The 15,674-nt window shown below is 37.2% G+C and overlaps 1 protein-coding gene across 2 annotated transcripts in view; it reads left to right on the top strand.

Annotated features, from left to right (window-relative positions):
* Positions 1–13,133, top strand: part of FBXO40 (F-box protein 40) — a 41,798-nt gene extending 28,665 nt beyond the window's left edge. For both annotated transcript variants that reach the window (XM_058169777.1, XM_058169776.1), the window contains 2 exons: positions 2,683–4,560; positions 8,111–13,133. In XM_058169777.1, coding sequence (XP_058025760.1) covers positions 2,683–4,560; positions 8,111–8,356 — 2,124 coding nt within the window. In that variant the 3' untranslated portion in view covers positions 8,357–13,133. The remainder of the gene's footprint in view (positions 1–2,682; positions 4,561–8,110) is intronic.
* The last annotated feature ends 2,541 nt before the right edge of the window (positions 13,134–15,674 follow it).

The raw sequence follows: 15,674 nt of genomic DNA on the forward strand, positions 1-15,674 counted from the left end.
ATTTTGTTATTTTTCAAGAAATTCTCTTTGTTTTTCATTCGGTAAATATAAATTAACAAGTGTCACTTTTTCCTCATTAAGATTTCCAACAATTATTACATATCTTCCATCTTCATCCAAAATTACCTGATGTTTTTCAAAATACACCCTATCTGATATCAGTGTTGCAACTCCTCTGGCTTTTGAAGTTCCAAATGCTTTTTCATATATTTGCATACCTTTTATATACATTCTATTTGAATCTTCAGATTTCTGATGGGTTTCTTGTAAAAATAAAATATCTGGTAAATCTCTTTTAATCTTAAATTCCAATCTTCTTCTTTTAATCTGATTCCCTGTACCCTTCACATTCCATGACATTATTTTTATGACTCCCATTTAAAATATAAATTTTTCAGTCCTATCCCCGCATCTTCCTTTCTGTGCCCACAACCCAACATTAAACTTCCATATAACCAACATTTAACATATAAAAAAAGATAAGAAAACAAAAAAAAAACAAAAAACAAGACAAACAATAAAATACAAACAATCTTCTTCCCCCACATCCTCATCGGTTTCGCCTCTATAAAGAGAATGGGGGAGAGACATGCCAATGTCCGGGCCACTTCTTTCGGGCTGTCTATTTAAATTCATCACTCAAGAAAAAAGATAATGATGGTTCTCTCCCGCATTCGGCTTCATATTTTCCAAGACTCTTATCTGCTTCTTCTCCTGCTGTATCCTCGCGACTTTTCTTCTGTTCAACCAACACAGGTGATATTTCTTTCCTCTTTAACCCTTTAGGGTCTTTCCCTCCAATAGCCCCTTTTTCTTCTTCTGGGGTTGATGTTTCCGCGTATGTTCCACCCATCTTAAGCATTTGATCCTTTATCTCCATTAAATCCTCCATCTCAATCAGTCCAAGCTCCCGTAAATATAATAGTGCATCTATGTCTGGGGTAATTGTACGCATCCTTCCTTTATAAAAAAATTTCAATTGTTGTGGTGGCCTCCAATTATATTTAATTCCATTATCTCTCAAAACTTTTGTAATTGGTTTTTAAAAAAATCTCCATGCCCTTTCTTCTCTTGATATATCCGGGAAGACTTGAATAGTCTTCCCTTCAAACTTCAAAGCATCTCCCATCTCTCTCACCTTGGCCATAACTTCCAGCTTGTCACCAAGATTTGCGAACCTGACAAGCACATTCCTGTTAGAGCCATTTTGCCTTCTATATCCAATTCTAAAAACACTTGCCAGATCTGCTATTGTAAACGTAAGTTGCGTATCAAGATCATTAATCCATTTTAAAACCCGCTGTTTCAATTTGTCCTCCTTTTGTTCTGAAATCCCTCGGATAACCAAATTATATTTCCACATCTCTTCTTCCAAGAGACAAATTCTCTTATCTTGCTGCTCATTTTTATAAAATATTTCACCAATTTGCCGGTCCACTTTTACCTCATATACATGGATCTGCTCCATTTCATCTTTAATAATTGTCATTTCCTCTCTTTACTTTGCAAAATTTTCATTCATCTCTGTTTTCATCTTTTTCATTTCAGATGTCAGTTCCAATGTCATATTATCCATACGCTCTGATAGTCCTGCTATTTTCCCCCCTATTTTATTTAAAGCTGCAGCAAGTTGTTGCGTTTCTGAAAGTTGTTGAGTCATTTTGAAAAAACCTAAAATTTTTTCCAAACTAGTATTCCAAACCAATTTTACAGAGGGTCTTGATGAAGATCAAGGGACGGCAATCTTTTAATTGAAGCGAAGCGGCTTATTTGCACTCGTTATCTCTCAGTAGCGTGACTCATAGTCTCTCTCCACAAAGAAACACAGTTACCTCACAGCTTTTAAACATTAATCAGCGCCATTTTTTCTCCACGTCAGCAAAGGAGAAAGAAAAAAAAAACCAACTTAGACTTCAAAACAAAGTCCTTTTTTTGTTTTCTGTAATATAAACAAGCTATTAATTTCCTCTCAAAATAAAAAAAAATAAAAAAAAATTATCTGCCCAGTGAAATCTTATTGCTGCCAGTCAGTCCAACACAAAAGATCGGTTTCTCTTCAGTTAAATTCTTCTCATTAACAAATTCAGTCTTTAATATTCACTCCTTAGCCTCAGCAATAAAAAAAAAGTTTTTTTTAACACAGAACACGATAGTTATAATAGGGAAAGCAAAAGACAACAATTTATTCCACACTCATCGTGTCTGCCAGTCGGCTCGGTCACCCCCACGCTGTAAAAACTCCTTATTTCAAGCAGTTTCGGATGACCTACCAGTTTTAAATTCAGTCTGCTGGGCTATTAACACTTTCACTTCATGATTTATTAACTTTCATCCATAACGGTGCATTCCAAACAGCATTAATCCTCATAAATCTTCATTAATAAGCCCTGTGAAGTGAAGGAAAGGTCCTTACCCCACCACGGTCATGGCCACGCCCCCCAGCCTTAATTTTCTTATTGGTTATGGATGAACCTGAATTGTTACTTGATTTTTATATTAAAATTGTAGCTACATGTCATAGTTATTTTGAAAGTGGCTGGTTATCTGCCAAACTTTTTTTGTGCAAAATATTTCATGTATATTTCAACATGCAGAATTCTTTTAGCTATAAACATTGTTTCAGTGTTCCTAAATGCTTTGAATACTTGCTTCACCTCCCCTCCTCCCCCTGCCTTCCTTTAGATTAGCAGACGGCGGACTCCACTTGGGCTACATAAGCACTGTGAGAAGTGTTTCAACAAATACTGCCAAGCTCCAGCAGAGCCTTCAGTCTCATGTGTAGTGATCAGTTGCCACTCTCACTGTGGTGCTGTCTTTCATATGTGCAAAGAGGATGATCATAAACTCCTGTGTCCCCTGGAACAAGTTTCATGCCTTAATTCTATTTATGGCTGCCCTTTTACAATGGCCCGTTTTAAAGTGGCAAAACATCTCCAAGTTTGCCCCGCCAGCATAGTTTCCTGTTCTATGGAATGGAACCGTTGGCCATGTGCAGATTCTGAAGCCATTCTTCATGAGAACATTATGAAGCAACAGCCTAAGGAAGAGTGCCTGGATGTAGCCATAGCTCTGAGAGATCAGGCAGCTCTCTTTAAAGCACTCAAAATGGCTGAGCTCTTCCCAGAATGCAGAGCGGCTTGTACACTGGAAGAAACAACAGATGATATTGACTATTTTGAAGAAAAAACTGTTGGAGGAATTGCTGAGCAGGGCACAACAAATGAAGCTGAGGCAGCTGTGCTCACCCAGCAGGAACGTGAAAATCTGGCAAAAAATAAAGAAGGGGTGGATTTGATTGGTTACAAAAGCTGGGAAAATATGTTTAGTAAAGAATTTAAAGCATGCCAAGCAGCAGACCTGCCACCCAGCAATACAAAAACTGCGTCTGAAAGTGGATGTAAAGAACATGCTTCTGGTAGCACTGTGGAAGGAGCCAGCAGTACAGAAGACACTGAAAAAAACAAAATCCATGAAATCAGTTTAGCAGCTGAAAAAACAGGGTTGGCTCCTTGGCAAGATGGAGTGCTAGAGAGGTTGAAGAATGAGGTTCCTGTTGGGGAGTATAACATGTACTTGGTGCACCATGGAAGGATGCTCATTCATTTTGGTCAGATGCCTGCTTGCACTCCCAGAGAAAAAGACTTTGTATATGGAAACCTTGAAGTTCAGGAACTGAGGACTGAGACCACCTTCAGACCACCACTTAGTTACTGTGGCAAAAGAGCAAAGCTTGGGGATCCTGTGGCACATAAAAAGCCAGGTAAGAGCATATCCCTGGATACTTCAGAGTTGGACGTAGATGTTGAAGAATTTCCCAAGTCAAACACAATAAAAACTACACTGTTGTGTGCTCTTGAGAGGGAACTAAAAGGTCATGAGATATCTAAAACAAAGTCTACTGATGCCTTATATGTGGATATTGGGACTCAAACATACAGCTTTGTTGCCCAACCTTTTTCTTCAAGAGCTGTTCTAGCAGATATTTTAGATACAAAAGACCCACTGGATCTCCATCTGCAGCTCCATAGTGAGAGTGTAACCCAAAGATACAACAAAAGCAGCTCTGCATTTACATTCTCTTGCAACCACTTTTTTAGGAGAGACGAGTTTTCTTCACATTTCAAGAATGTTCATGCAGATATCCAGTCCTCCTTAGATGGGTGGTTCCAGCGTCGCTGCCCACTTGCCTATTTGGGATGCACTTTTGTTCAGTATCCTTGGCACCCTTCTGGGCAAAAGACAAATATTATCTATAATCAGCACCTCATGGCATTTGCTGTTAAGCCAGAGATTGATCCTGTGCTCTCAGAAGCCAAGAAAAGTAACTTTATAAGAAGTAGACAAAGGAATGAAAGGGTTGCTCTAACTAATCTTCCCTTGGAGATTCTGAAGTACATTGCTGGATTTTTGGACAGTGTTAGCTTATCTCAGCTGGCTCAGGTGTCAGTACAAATGAGGGATATCTGTGCTACTCTGCTGCATGAAAGAGGAATGGTTTTTCTGCTATGGAAAAAGAAAAGATATTCTCATGGAAGAACATCATGGAGAGTCTGTGGAAAGGTAAGTGCTGAGGATACTGAAAAGTACAGCAGAATTATCCAAATAGAAGGACAGAGGGATACTTATACTGGCTTGTAAGTTATGGATATTTTTAGCATTATGAAGTGCAGATAATCCTTAATTTACAACCATTCATTTAGTGACTGTTCAAAATTACAATGGTACTGAAAAAAAGTGACTTATGACCATTTTTCACACTTAACAACAGTTGCCGCATCTCCATGGTCATGTGATCAAAATTCAGACACGTGGCAATTAACTGATATTTATTACTTGCAGTGTGTCCTGGGGACATGGGATTACCTTTTGTGATCTTTCTGACAAGCAAAGTCAATGGGGAAGCAGATACACTTACCAACCAGGTTACTAACTGAACAACTGCAGTGATTCACTTAACAACTATGGCAAGAAAGATTGTAAAATGGGGCAAAACTCATTTAACAAATGTCTCACTTAACAACAGAAATTTTGGGCTCAGTTGTGGTCTAAAATCGGGGACTACCTGTAAATTTTTTTTCAAAAGGGGCGCTGTGGCTCAGTGGCTAAGACGCTGAGCTTGTCAATTGAAAGGTCAGCAGTTCAGCGGCTTGAATCCCTAGTGTCGCGTAACGGAGTGAGCTCCTCTTACTTGTCCCAGCTTCTGCCAACCTAGTTTGAAAGCATGTAAAAAATGCAAGTAGAAAAATAGGGGCCACCTTTGGTGGGAAGGTAAGAGTGTTCCGTGTGCTTTGGCGTTTAGTCATGCCGGCCACATGACCATGGAGACATTTTCGGACAGCGCTGGCTCTTCAAGCTTTGAAACAGAGATGAGCACCCCCCCTAGAATTGGGAACTGTCGTGTCCCACTCCTCCGCTGACGGCCGGGTCAGGGAAATCCAAATCAGGTGTGCCTCTGCAGCTCTGCCAAAGTCCTAGCAAAGTCCTCAAGGCAGGCAGGAGACCAGAAAGTGACTTCAGCAAGATATGTTTAGACTTTGCCTGACTCAGAGACTGCCAGAAAGCAGATCCTTTATATAGGCCATGGGGTGTGGCTCCATGACTCAGCACTTATCCAGGCCTGCCCCTCCCTTCCTTCTGACGCCGCCGCCTATCAATTCTTCTGAAGCGAGGGTCACTCCAATCGGCAGCTGTTGGTAATTGACCTTCCTCAGGCTCACATGCTGTGGAGGAGGGGGAGGGGTCTAGTTGCTCCGTTTGCCTGGGCATTGAGCCAGAGCTGGGGGCTGGAGATACTTGCTCTTCTTCAGCCTGTCTGGGCATGGAGCCAGGGTTGGGGCCGGGAGATGCCCCCTCCTCAGCCTGTCTGGGCATGGAGCCAGGGCTGGGGCCGGGAGGCATGCTAGGACATTCTTCAGCGTTCGGAAGCAGATAAGCAGACCCCGGCTGTGGTGAGATTGGGCGAGACACAACAGGAACGACTAGCACATATGTGCCTTTACCTTTACCTGTCATTTTAGTTAAGCATGAACATACTATAGTTTAAACAATCCTGTGACAAGCAGAATTGCATGATTATAGGATTTGATTTAAACTTCTCAAATGAAGTGTCCAAATAACAAATTTCAAAATGATTGGCCAAACCATAGGCAGTTGACTGATTAAATCCAGACAAGAGGGACTGGTGTTAGTCAGTAGAAGCTGTACATGGAGACTGAGTTTCAACCTATATTGTGTGATGTTATGTTACCTCAGAAAAAATAGATATGCAGCATGGCAATGCTCTTTGATTGTTATCTCTCACTGAACATAATTGGCAGCTGGGGTGAAGAGCATCTTTATGTAATTATGACTACAGTACCAGCTGCAAGCGTCTCTGAAAGAGTCAAGAATATGCTTTTGTTATATCTTTGGATTATTAGAGTGTACAAAATCTAGGACTGTTTTTACAAGTGTCAGAACTTACCACAGGTGTAAAATGAGGCAGCTAGGCAGTTAACAGTACAAAATTAAAGGATCATATGATACTTACAGTTGGAGGTCTGTATTAATTATCAATTTTGTCACAGGTAGAACAGTGCATTACAGTTAATCCTGAAACATGAAATGACTTAGAAGTTGACAGTCTAAGGGACAATATATCACCTGGCTAGGTGATAACATCTATAGGAAAGATCATAGAATCATAGGGCTGGAAGGGACCTTGGGGGTCTTCTAGTCCAACCCCCTGCCCACGCAGGATACTTGATTCCATCTTGGACAAATGGCTTCTAATCTTTACTTGAAAAGTAATGGAGCTCTAGTAACGGAACACCCATAGTTTTGGGAGGTAAGCTGTTCTGTTGGTTAATTCAGTGGGCACCAGTGGGCACCAGGGACTGGTTCCATGGAGAGAGGTTTTCTGCAGACTGGAGGAGGGGTGATTTTGTGTGCTGCCTGCATCCCGTGGGTAGGGCTTCGCTTGTTTGCACGGACTGGTGTTGGTCCATGGACTGGGGAGACCCCTAGGCAGAGGTGGGATTCACTTACCTTCCCTACCAATTCACAAATGTGAGCGCATGCACCACCTCTGCACATGCATACAGCCTTCTGCACATGCACAGTAGTCGCACATTACATCTGGGTGGGTGGGCGGAGCATCCCACAGCCTCCGCTACCAGTTCGCACAATCTGGATAGAACCAGTTGAATCCCATCACTGCCCCTGGGTTAATTGTTCTCACTGTCAGAAAATTTGTCTTTAGTTCCAAGTTAGATCTTATTTAGATCCTCCATGAATCCAAAGAATTATATATTTTGAATTTGAATCAAGGAAATATGAACATTCAAATAAAAAGTATATTAACATCTTTACCCATACCACATCCATAGCTAAAGTTATCTAGAAATTTTACTATAATTTCCAACCATCTCAACTAAAGCATTTAACCAACAATTTGTTAATTCAACTTCAGATGGTACATAGATAAAAAATGGGCCTTGGAATCACATCAAAAAAGAAGTTTTTTCCTATAGAGAACATTTTATTTATCAACAGATATCACAGATAGCATTGTCTTCTTGACAACAAGCACAATAGTCAACATCTGGTGTTTGAATAAAATCTCTAATTCTGAAATGCTCTTTAAAAAAGGGTAGTAACATAACATATGACTTAATAGTTTTTTTAAAAAAAACCAATGCAGGCTATAAAATGATGGATAGCCATGTTAAACCAGTATTTGTCCAAGAGTTTTAAAGAAATCATATAAAATGCTTTTGCAACATCTAAAAAAATAGATGCTGGATTTTTAGTGTTTTGCGCTAAAGCACTTACGATACATCATTAAATATTCTGTTAAAATCAAAGAGTTATTTAACTCGTATAATTGTCACTTTCATTTTTTAAAAAAATTGGACAGTATTTATTCTTTCAATGAGATCGGTGGCCACATAAATTTAATAAATAAAATACACACTTTCCTGTTTTCACCACGACCAATTTATTGAAAATAATTAATATACAAATATTGTTCATGCTTCCCTTTGGTTCATATAGGGAAGAGTTATTTGCAACATCTTATTATCACAATACTGATATTTTCTTACTCTCTTTTGTTCATCTCTTTTGCTAGATCTGGAAATTTAGCACCCTGTTCTCCACTATCAATAGGTGGGAACTCAGCAATATTCCATCCATAGCTCTACACTTGAAAACTTGTCCTTTTTATGAAGTGGAACATAAACAGGATCCTATTTTGCTTACTAGCATGCTTTTACCTCAAGAACAAACAGAAGAGAATTTGGTCTCCACATTTAAACACAGACGTGGATGTGGACCTGGTTCCAAGAAATTTCAAGAAGACTGCATTGATTTCTGAAAGCATATGTCAAAGCATTTGGGATTCTTTGAAATGCACTGCATAGATTGTTTTAATAGGTCAACAAGGTATTCTTAATAATTTGCTGATTGGTCAGGATGATATGCTGTGCTCTAATTTTATAATGTTTGGTTCCTATATTGGCTCTAGAAGACCTTTTTATCTATAAATATTATTTACAATAGTGCTATTATCTATTTTTTCCTCTTTCCTACAGTTTTTTTAAATCTACTGCCGCTTATTTTATCTGGTTTATTTAAATTCTTATTTCTTTTTTGGTCTATGATTGGACATTTAATAAATAAATGTAAAAAAGAATATTATTGAAACCAATAATAGGTATCATTAAGTGTATTTAAAACTAACCTAACCTAATTGAAGGGCCAAATGCGCATTGGAGTAAAATTACTTTAGCTCTGAGGAGATGGTCTTCTATATAACATCTTGATAACATTGCTCAGCATGGATTTCTCAAGAAGAAGTCTTGTTAACTTTCCTTATTTAATTTTTTATTAGATTATTTATTTAACTGATTGTGGGAAATGGGGTAGACATATCTTTATTTTTTACATAACACAAGTAGAATGAAGAATCAAGTGGGGTGGGTGCCAAAAGGTTCAATTCTGGGCCTCTCTACTCATAAATATTTTTCCTAAAGACCTAGGTAAGATAGTTGAAGGTATCAATAGAAGATAATATTTGTAATTTAGGGTTGAATTGTGGGGTCCTCTGAGCTTGGTTGTTTTCATGCATTTTATTACCAAACTAGGTAACATCATCAGTGCTAGTAGGGACTAGGATTTGCTCTTATTTTTATATAAACTCAGAGAGCATCAAATAAGGAGTGCTTATCAGATCTAAATATCACACAAAATTATGCGGGATACATTGTAATGGTGTATTCCTTCAACTTTAGACACATATTAAAACTTAATTGAAGGAAATAATATTCATTTGTTGGACATTGGATCCCCGCTCGTTATTTTTTTTTATTTGAATTTATATCCCGCCCTTCTCCGAAGACTCAGGGTGGCTTACACTGTGTTAAGCAATAGTCTTCATCCATTTGTATATTATATACAAAGTCAACTTTTATTGCCCCCAACAATCTGGGTCCTCATTTTACCTACCTTATAAAGGATGGAAGGCTGAGTCAACCTTGGGCCTGGTGGGACTTGAACTTGCAGTGATTGCAAGCAGCTGTGTTAATAACAGACTGTCTTAGCAGTCTGAGCCACCAGAGCCCCCTGCTTATTTTGTATTTCATGACCTCTGACATCAGAGTCTTCATTTGCAGAGATCAGGAGATAGAGAATTGGCTGAAGAGAAATGAAAAATGAAAAAAGAGAAATGAAGAGAAATTGACCTCACCCCATTCCTAAGAGGTCTGTAAGGGCCGTGCATAAGAGCACAAGCGTGCCTACTGTTCCTGTCCTATTGTTTCCTTTCGTTATATCCAATTAATATAGTTATTACATACTCATGCTTATATATATGCTTATATATTGTTTAGTTATTTCATGCTTATGCTTAGATATACTGTGTGACAAAATAAATAAATAAATAAAAAAAATGGAAAACAAAAAACAAAAACAAGCAGAAAGCTCTGCATACTTTCTCCTGCCTCCCTTTTTTCTGGTTGCCTAAGTCCCCAAATTTTTTGCTTTTCAGATTTCCTACTTAGTTTTCTGAGTCCCTAAACTTTATATTTCCCATTTTTTATTATTTTTTCTGCTGATTTACATTCCCAAATTCATACCTCTCTCCCTTTGATTGCTTACTTGCCTAATGGATCTTAATGCCTGATGTGATCCTTCAAATTGTCCCTCTTGACTCATCGAGAATAGTGTCCATATTGTTGGGGGGACAAGGAAATACAACAGCTTTCTTCAATGAAAGAAAGTCTAATCCCAGAATGCACTAACTTGTTACAAGCAAGCAGATTCCATTTATGTTTTTTATGAATTTGGATCTGGACTTAAAAGTACTGTTTTAGTGTGTATGTTTGATATTAATTATTCTTTAATGCTGTTTAATGAGAACTGCTTTTTTAGGAAATGTCCTTGTAAGTTAAGATTGGATAACAGATAAATTATCTAAATAAATACTTTATGTGATCACTTTTATGTACGGTATTTCATAATTTTTTCAGTTTTATGACATAATACTTTAGAATTCAGCAGCAAATATGAAGGATATAAAGACGGCATCTAGGTCTGAGGGGGGAGGCATTGCATGTTGTCCTGAGGACTCAGATTTGCATCTTGCAATGCCTATATATTTAACATGAATCAGAAATGGGGAGACTAAAATTCTACCCCTATTCAACCACAGAGTTCTATGAATGATTTTGGATTAACCATTTTCTCAATTCAACTAAGTACACAGGTTTCTCGTAGAAATAAAATTAGGAAATTGCTACTTACACTGCCTTGTCCTCTTAGAGACCAAGTTTAATGTGTATGTAATAAGTAGGTCAGGTTTATATTATAAATAAATAATATAAATAAATAAATATTTGCTATGTGACCAGCCCCATTTACATTTCAATTATTTTACTCTCTTGATAATATCATATCTCTAGTTCTCTAATTCATATGCAGGTCTTTCTATCTTGTAATGCCAAGCATGGCTCTTTGCACCACTGTAGCTTTTGTATCATTTTAATGGTTGTAAAAGTGTCCACTCCCAGCATTTCCAAAAGCCTCCTGCAGCCACAGTGTGATCCTGAAAACAGACATGGTTGCTTTAATGTAACTGTGATATTCATCGCATATGACCTCAAACACACTAGACTAGACACAAGAATAGTTTTTTCCTGAACGCCATCACTCTGCTAAACAAATAATTCCCTCAACACTGTCAAACTATTTACTAAATCTGCACTACTATTAATCTTCTCATCGTTCCCATCACTCATCTCCTTCCACTTATGACTGTGACTGTAACTTTGTTGCTTGCATCCTTACAATTTATATTGATATTAATTGGTTCCTGATTGCTTATTTGTACCCTATGACTATCATTAAGTGTTGTACCTTAGAAGTCTTGATGATCTTTTCTTTCTGAGAGCATATGCACCAAGACAAATTCCTTGTGTGTCCAATCACACTTGGCCAATAAAAAATTCTATTCTATTCTATTCTATTGATTATTCTGAATACTGAATAATGCTATAGACTAAATGTTGAATTCTTAGTGTTCTCTGAGCTTGGTTGTTTTCTTGACAGGTTATCATCATAAACTGAGGAGACTTACTGTAACCCATTTCTGCTAATGACCCTGTACTCATTACACATTTAAAAACCCAGTGGGTCTGCTTATATGATTTAACTGACCAAATCAACCATACCCAAGAATTAACATCCTTGAGTGTCAGCAGTACACAACCAAGGAAGACCTAGTTATTTGGGCAGTAACTGTTTTTAAGATTCTCACAAATTCTGCCGAAGAAGTGGGAGAAAAAAATGAAAAATAAGTGCTCTGTAGTGGCCAGAGACAAAAGCAGGAGACAAAGGGTGTTTCTAAAAAGCTGTTTGTGAAGTCTCTCTCGAAAAGGCCTATGCAACATACATCCCATGGATTACATGCATCCTTGTGTGGCCTGCCCAAGTTTTGGGAAGAATAGCCATTCTATTATGTCCAAACATTACACCTGAAAGTAGGATCTGTTGTCACCATGTCTTTCACAAAGATAGGCTTATAAACATCTCAAACTGTTGCTGCTATGCTATGCCTTCAGTCCTGATTGGTACAACAATAGTCATATTCCTCCAACAGGAGGAAGGTGATCATCAGGTGCCTTTCATCCTCCAATTACTTAAGGGCCCAAAAGGAGAAGCAATTTGCACCAGCCAAATAGGGGTTTGAATCTTCCTTTTATTCCTTTTTCTTTTAAAACAATTATTTTTGAAAATATTAATTACAGTACAAAACAAACTAATAAAACACCTATATACATTAAAGAAAAATATCCAATTAAACAAAATGGTGTAAACATAAAGAAAAAATGAATAAAAACAAAGAACCATTTACCTTATATATTAAACTTATCAAAGATACCCAACTCTGTAAAGCCCTGGAAATTACACGATTTATATCTCTATGTTAAACAAACTAGGCAATTGTAGTTTATTCAATAAATCATTGTTAAACAAACAATGAATGAAATGTGTGTTAAGCCTGTTTGCTAGAGTTATAAAATTATAACTATATATTTGTATTTGTGCATCTCAAAAAATGTCCCTGTTGTGTGTGTTCCCATTGGAGAACAGCGGGAAAACATTTGAATCCTATTGGTTATCAACTGATCCAGGTGTGTATAAAAGGAGAGCATCCTGCCTGTGTTTTTGCTGAAGTCTCACTCTAAATAAAAGAGCTGTTGTCACTAGTCTGGTCTCGGGTCTCCTACTTTACCCAATCTAACATTGGCGACGAAGGTGAACTACTGACCAGATTGGCCTGGGCCAGCTGAATGGCAAAAGGGACAAAGGACAAAGAGAACCAGCCCTCTGTGATGCCTAAATCCGCCAGCAATTTGAGACTCTTCGAGCCTTGTCTCCATTACTTTTTATTTTAACCTTAGAAATTCTTTTGAACAAAATATGTGGTTCCGATCAAATAAAGGGAATTAGAATTAAACATCAAGATTATAGATTAAGAGCCTTTGCAGATGACTTGGTTGTTACTGTATCTCAACCAATATATTCAGCTACTGGTTTAAAAGAAATAATTGGTCAGTATGGTAAAGTATCTGGATTTAAGGTGAATCAGCAAAAGACAAAGATGACAACTTTGTCATCAAGATTTTGGTTACCACCTTTAAAGCGCTCCATGGCTTAGGACCCGGGTACTTACGAGACCGCCTGTTGTTACCTTATGCCTCCCACCGACCCGTACGCTCTCACAGAGAGGGTCTCCTCAGGGTGCCGTCTGCCAAACAGTGTCGGCTGGCAGCCCCCAGGAGCAGGGCCTTCTCTGTGGGGGCCCCGACGCTCTGGAACGAACTTCCCCCTGGCTTATATCAAGTGCCTGATCTTCGGACCTTCCGTCGTGAGCTCAAAACACACCTATTTATTCAAGCGGGACTGGCATAATAGTGTCAAATTTTAATTTGGGGTTTTATTAATATTTTTAAAATTTTAAAACTACATTTTAATATTCAGCCTTTTTGTAATTTGCTTGGTTTTAAATGTTTTAACTTGTATATATTTCGTGTTTTATCTTGGCTGTACACCGCCCTGAGTCCTTCGGGAGAAGGGCGGTATAAAAATTTAATAAAATAAATAAATAAATAAATAAATAAAAATATGAATATACAACAAAAAGAAGAGTTAGAAAGAAGTACGGGTTTTGAAATCGTTAAAAAAGTTAAATATTTAGGAATATATATTACAACCTCAAATGTCAAATTATACAAAAATAATTATGAGGTATTGTGGCAGAAGGTATGGAAAGAAATGGAGAATTGGAAGAAGTTACAACTATCCCTGCTGGGAAGAATAGCAGCTATAAAAATGAATGTTTTGCCCAGGTTTCTATTTTTGTTTCAAATGATACCGGTACTTAAGAATGATATTAAATTACAGGAATGGCAAAAGGGGGTTAATAATTTTGTATGGATGGGCAAAAAACCAAGAATAAAATTAAAAATAATGCAGGACACAAGGAAAAGGGGGGGGTCTTAAAATGCCTAATTTAAAATTGTATTATGAAGCAGTTGTTTTATCATTAATTACTGATTGGATTAATTTAACTGAGGAAAGAGTTTTGAGTATAGAAGGTTATGGTTTGTTATATGGGTGGCATGCCTATTTATTATATGATAAGAAAGCTGATAAGATATTTAAAAATAATATAATTAGAAATTATTGAGGGTGTGGAGGAAATATCAATATAAATTAGATGGAAAGATACCAATATGGGCAATCCCGAGACACATGATAGAAAATATAAATATATATCAAAAGATGGAGGTAGTTACTTATAAAGAACTCCTTTGTATGGAAAAGGGGGAATTACAATTAAAATCCAGAGAAAAGATGAGGGAAGAAGGGAAAAACTATACATGTTTTCAATATGGACAATTACAAGCAAGATGGCAATTAGATCAAAAAATAGGTTTTAGGCAAACTGAGGATAATTTGTTAAAACAAATGAGAGATCAAGGTCAACAGCATATTAAGAGGTTGTATAATGTATTAGTAGAAATAGACAGAATAGTAGAAACTGGTTAAGGATTGTATGATTAAGTGGGCACAAAATTTTCAGCAACCAATAATGTTGGAAACTTGAGAAAGAATTTGGGTGAGGAATGTTAAATTTACACAAGCACAAAATATGAGAGAAAATTTTTATAAAATGTTATATAGATGGCATTTAGACCCCAAAAGTTGAGGCGGCAAGACACAACAAGGAGGTATAAGCATATATATAGAAAGAAGAAAAGAAAAACAATAGGACAGGAACGGTAGGCACGTTTGTGCGCTTATGCACGCCCCTTATGGTCCTCTTAGGAATGGGGTGAGGTCAATAGTAGAAAGTTTTTGGATAAAGCTTTTAGGATTATGGGAAGAGACCACAGAGTCAGGTAAAGTATTCCAAGCACTGATGATTCTGTTACAGAAGTCATATTTTCTGCAATCTAGATTAAAGCGGTTGACATTAAGTTTAAATCTATTAGTTGCTCTAGTATTATTGCAATTAAAGCTGAAGTAGTCTTTAACCGGAAGGACATTACAATAAATGATTCTGTGAGTTAAGCTTAGGTCTTGTCGAAGGCGACGGAGTTCCAAGTTTTCTAAGCCTAGGATTTCAAGTCTAGTGGGATAGGGTATCCTAATGTACAGGCTAAATGTTGGAGATGTGATTGTGAAGATGCCACTTATTACCATATATGGTGGACTTGTAAAAAAGTTAAAGCATTTTGGATCAAAGTATGGTAGATTATGCAGAACATTCTGAAAAAGAAGATTAAGTTTATTCCACAGTTCTTTCTACTAGGAATAATTATGCATTGTACAGCTATAGAGACTAAATTGATTTTGAACTTAACAACAGCCACAAGACTTTTTATTGCTCAATATTGGAAGAAAGAAGAATTACCTACAATTGAAGAATGGACACTTAAAGTATCAAATCTGGCAGAAATGGCAAAAAAATCTGTTTATTTGAAAGACTATACACAAGAAAAATATATTTTAGAATGGAAAATGTGGATTGATTATATTCAAAATAAGTATCAGATAAAAAAATATCGAATAGCATATGAGTAAATTTAGGAAATATTTTGTATTAGATATATTTTTGAAGGAGAGGG

This window comes from Ahaetulla prasina, chromosome 2 (assembly GCF_028640845.1).
Source record: "Ahaetulla prasina isolate Xishuangbanna chromosome 2, ASM2864084v1, whole genome shotgun sequence".
Taxonomy (NCBI): domain Eukaryota; kingdom Metazoa; phylum Chordata; class Lepidosauria; order Squamata; family Colubridae; genus Ahaetulla; species Ahaetulla prasina.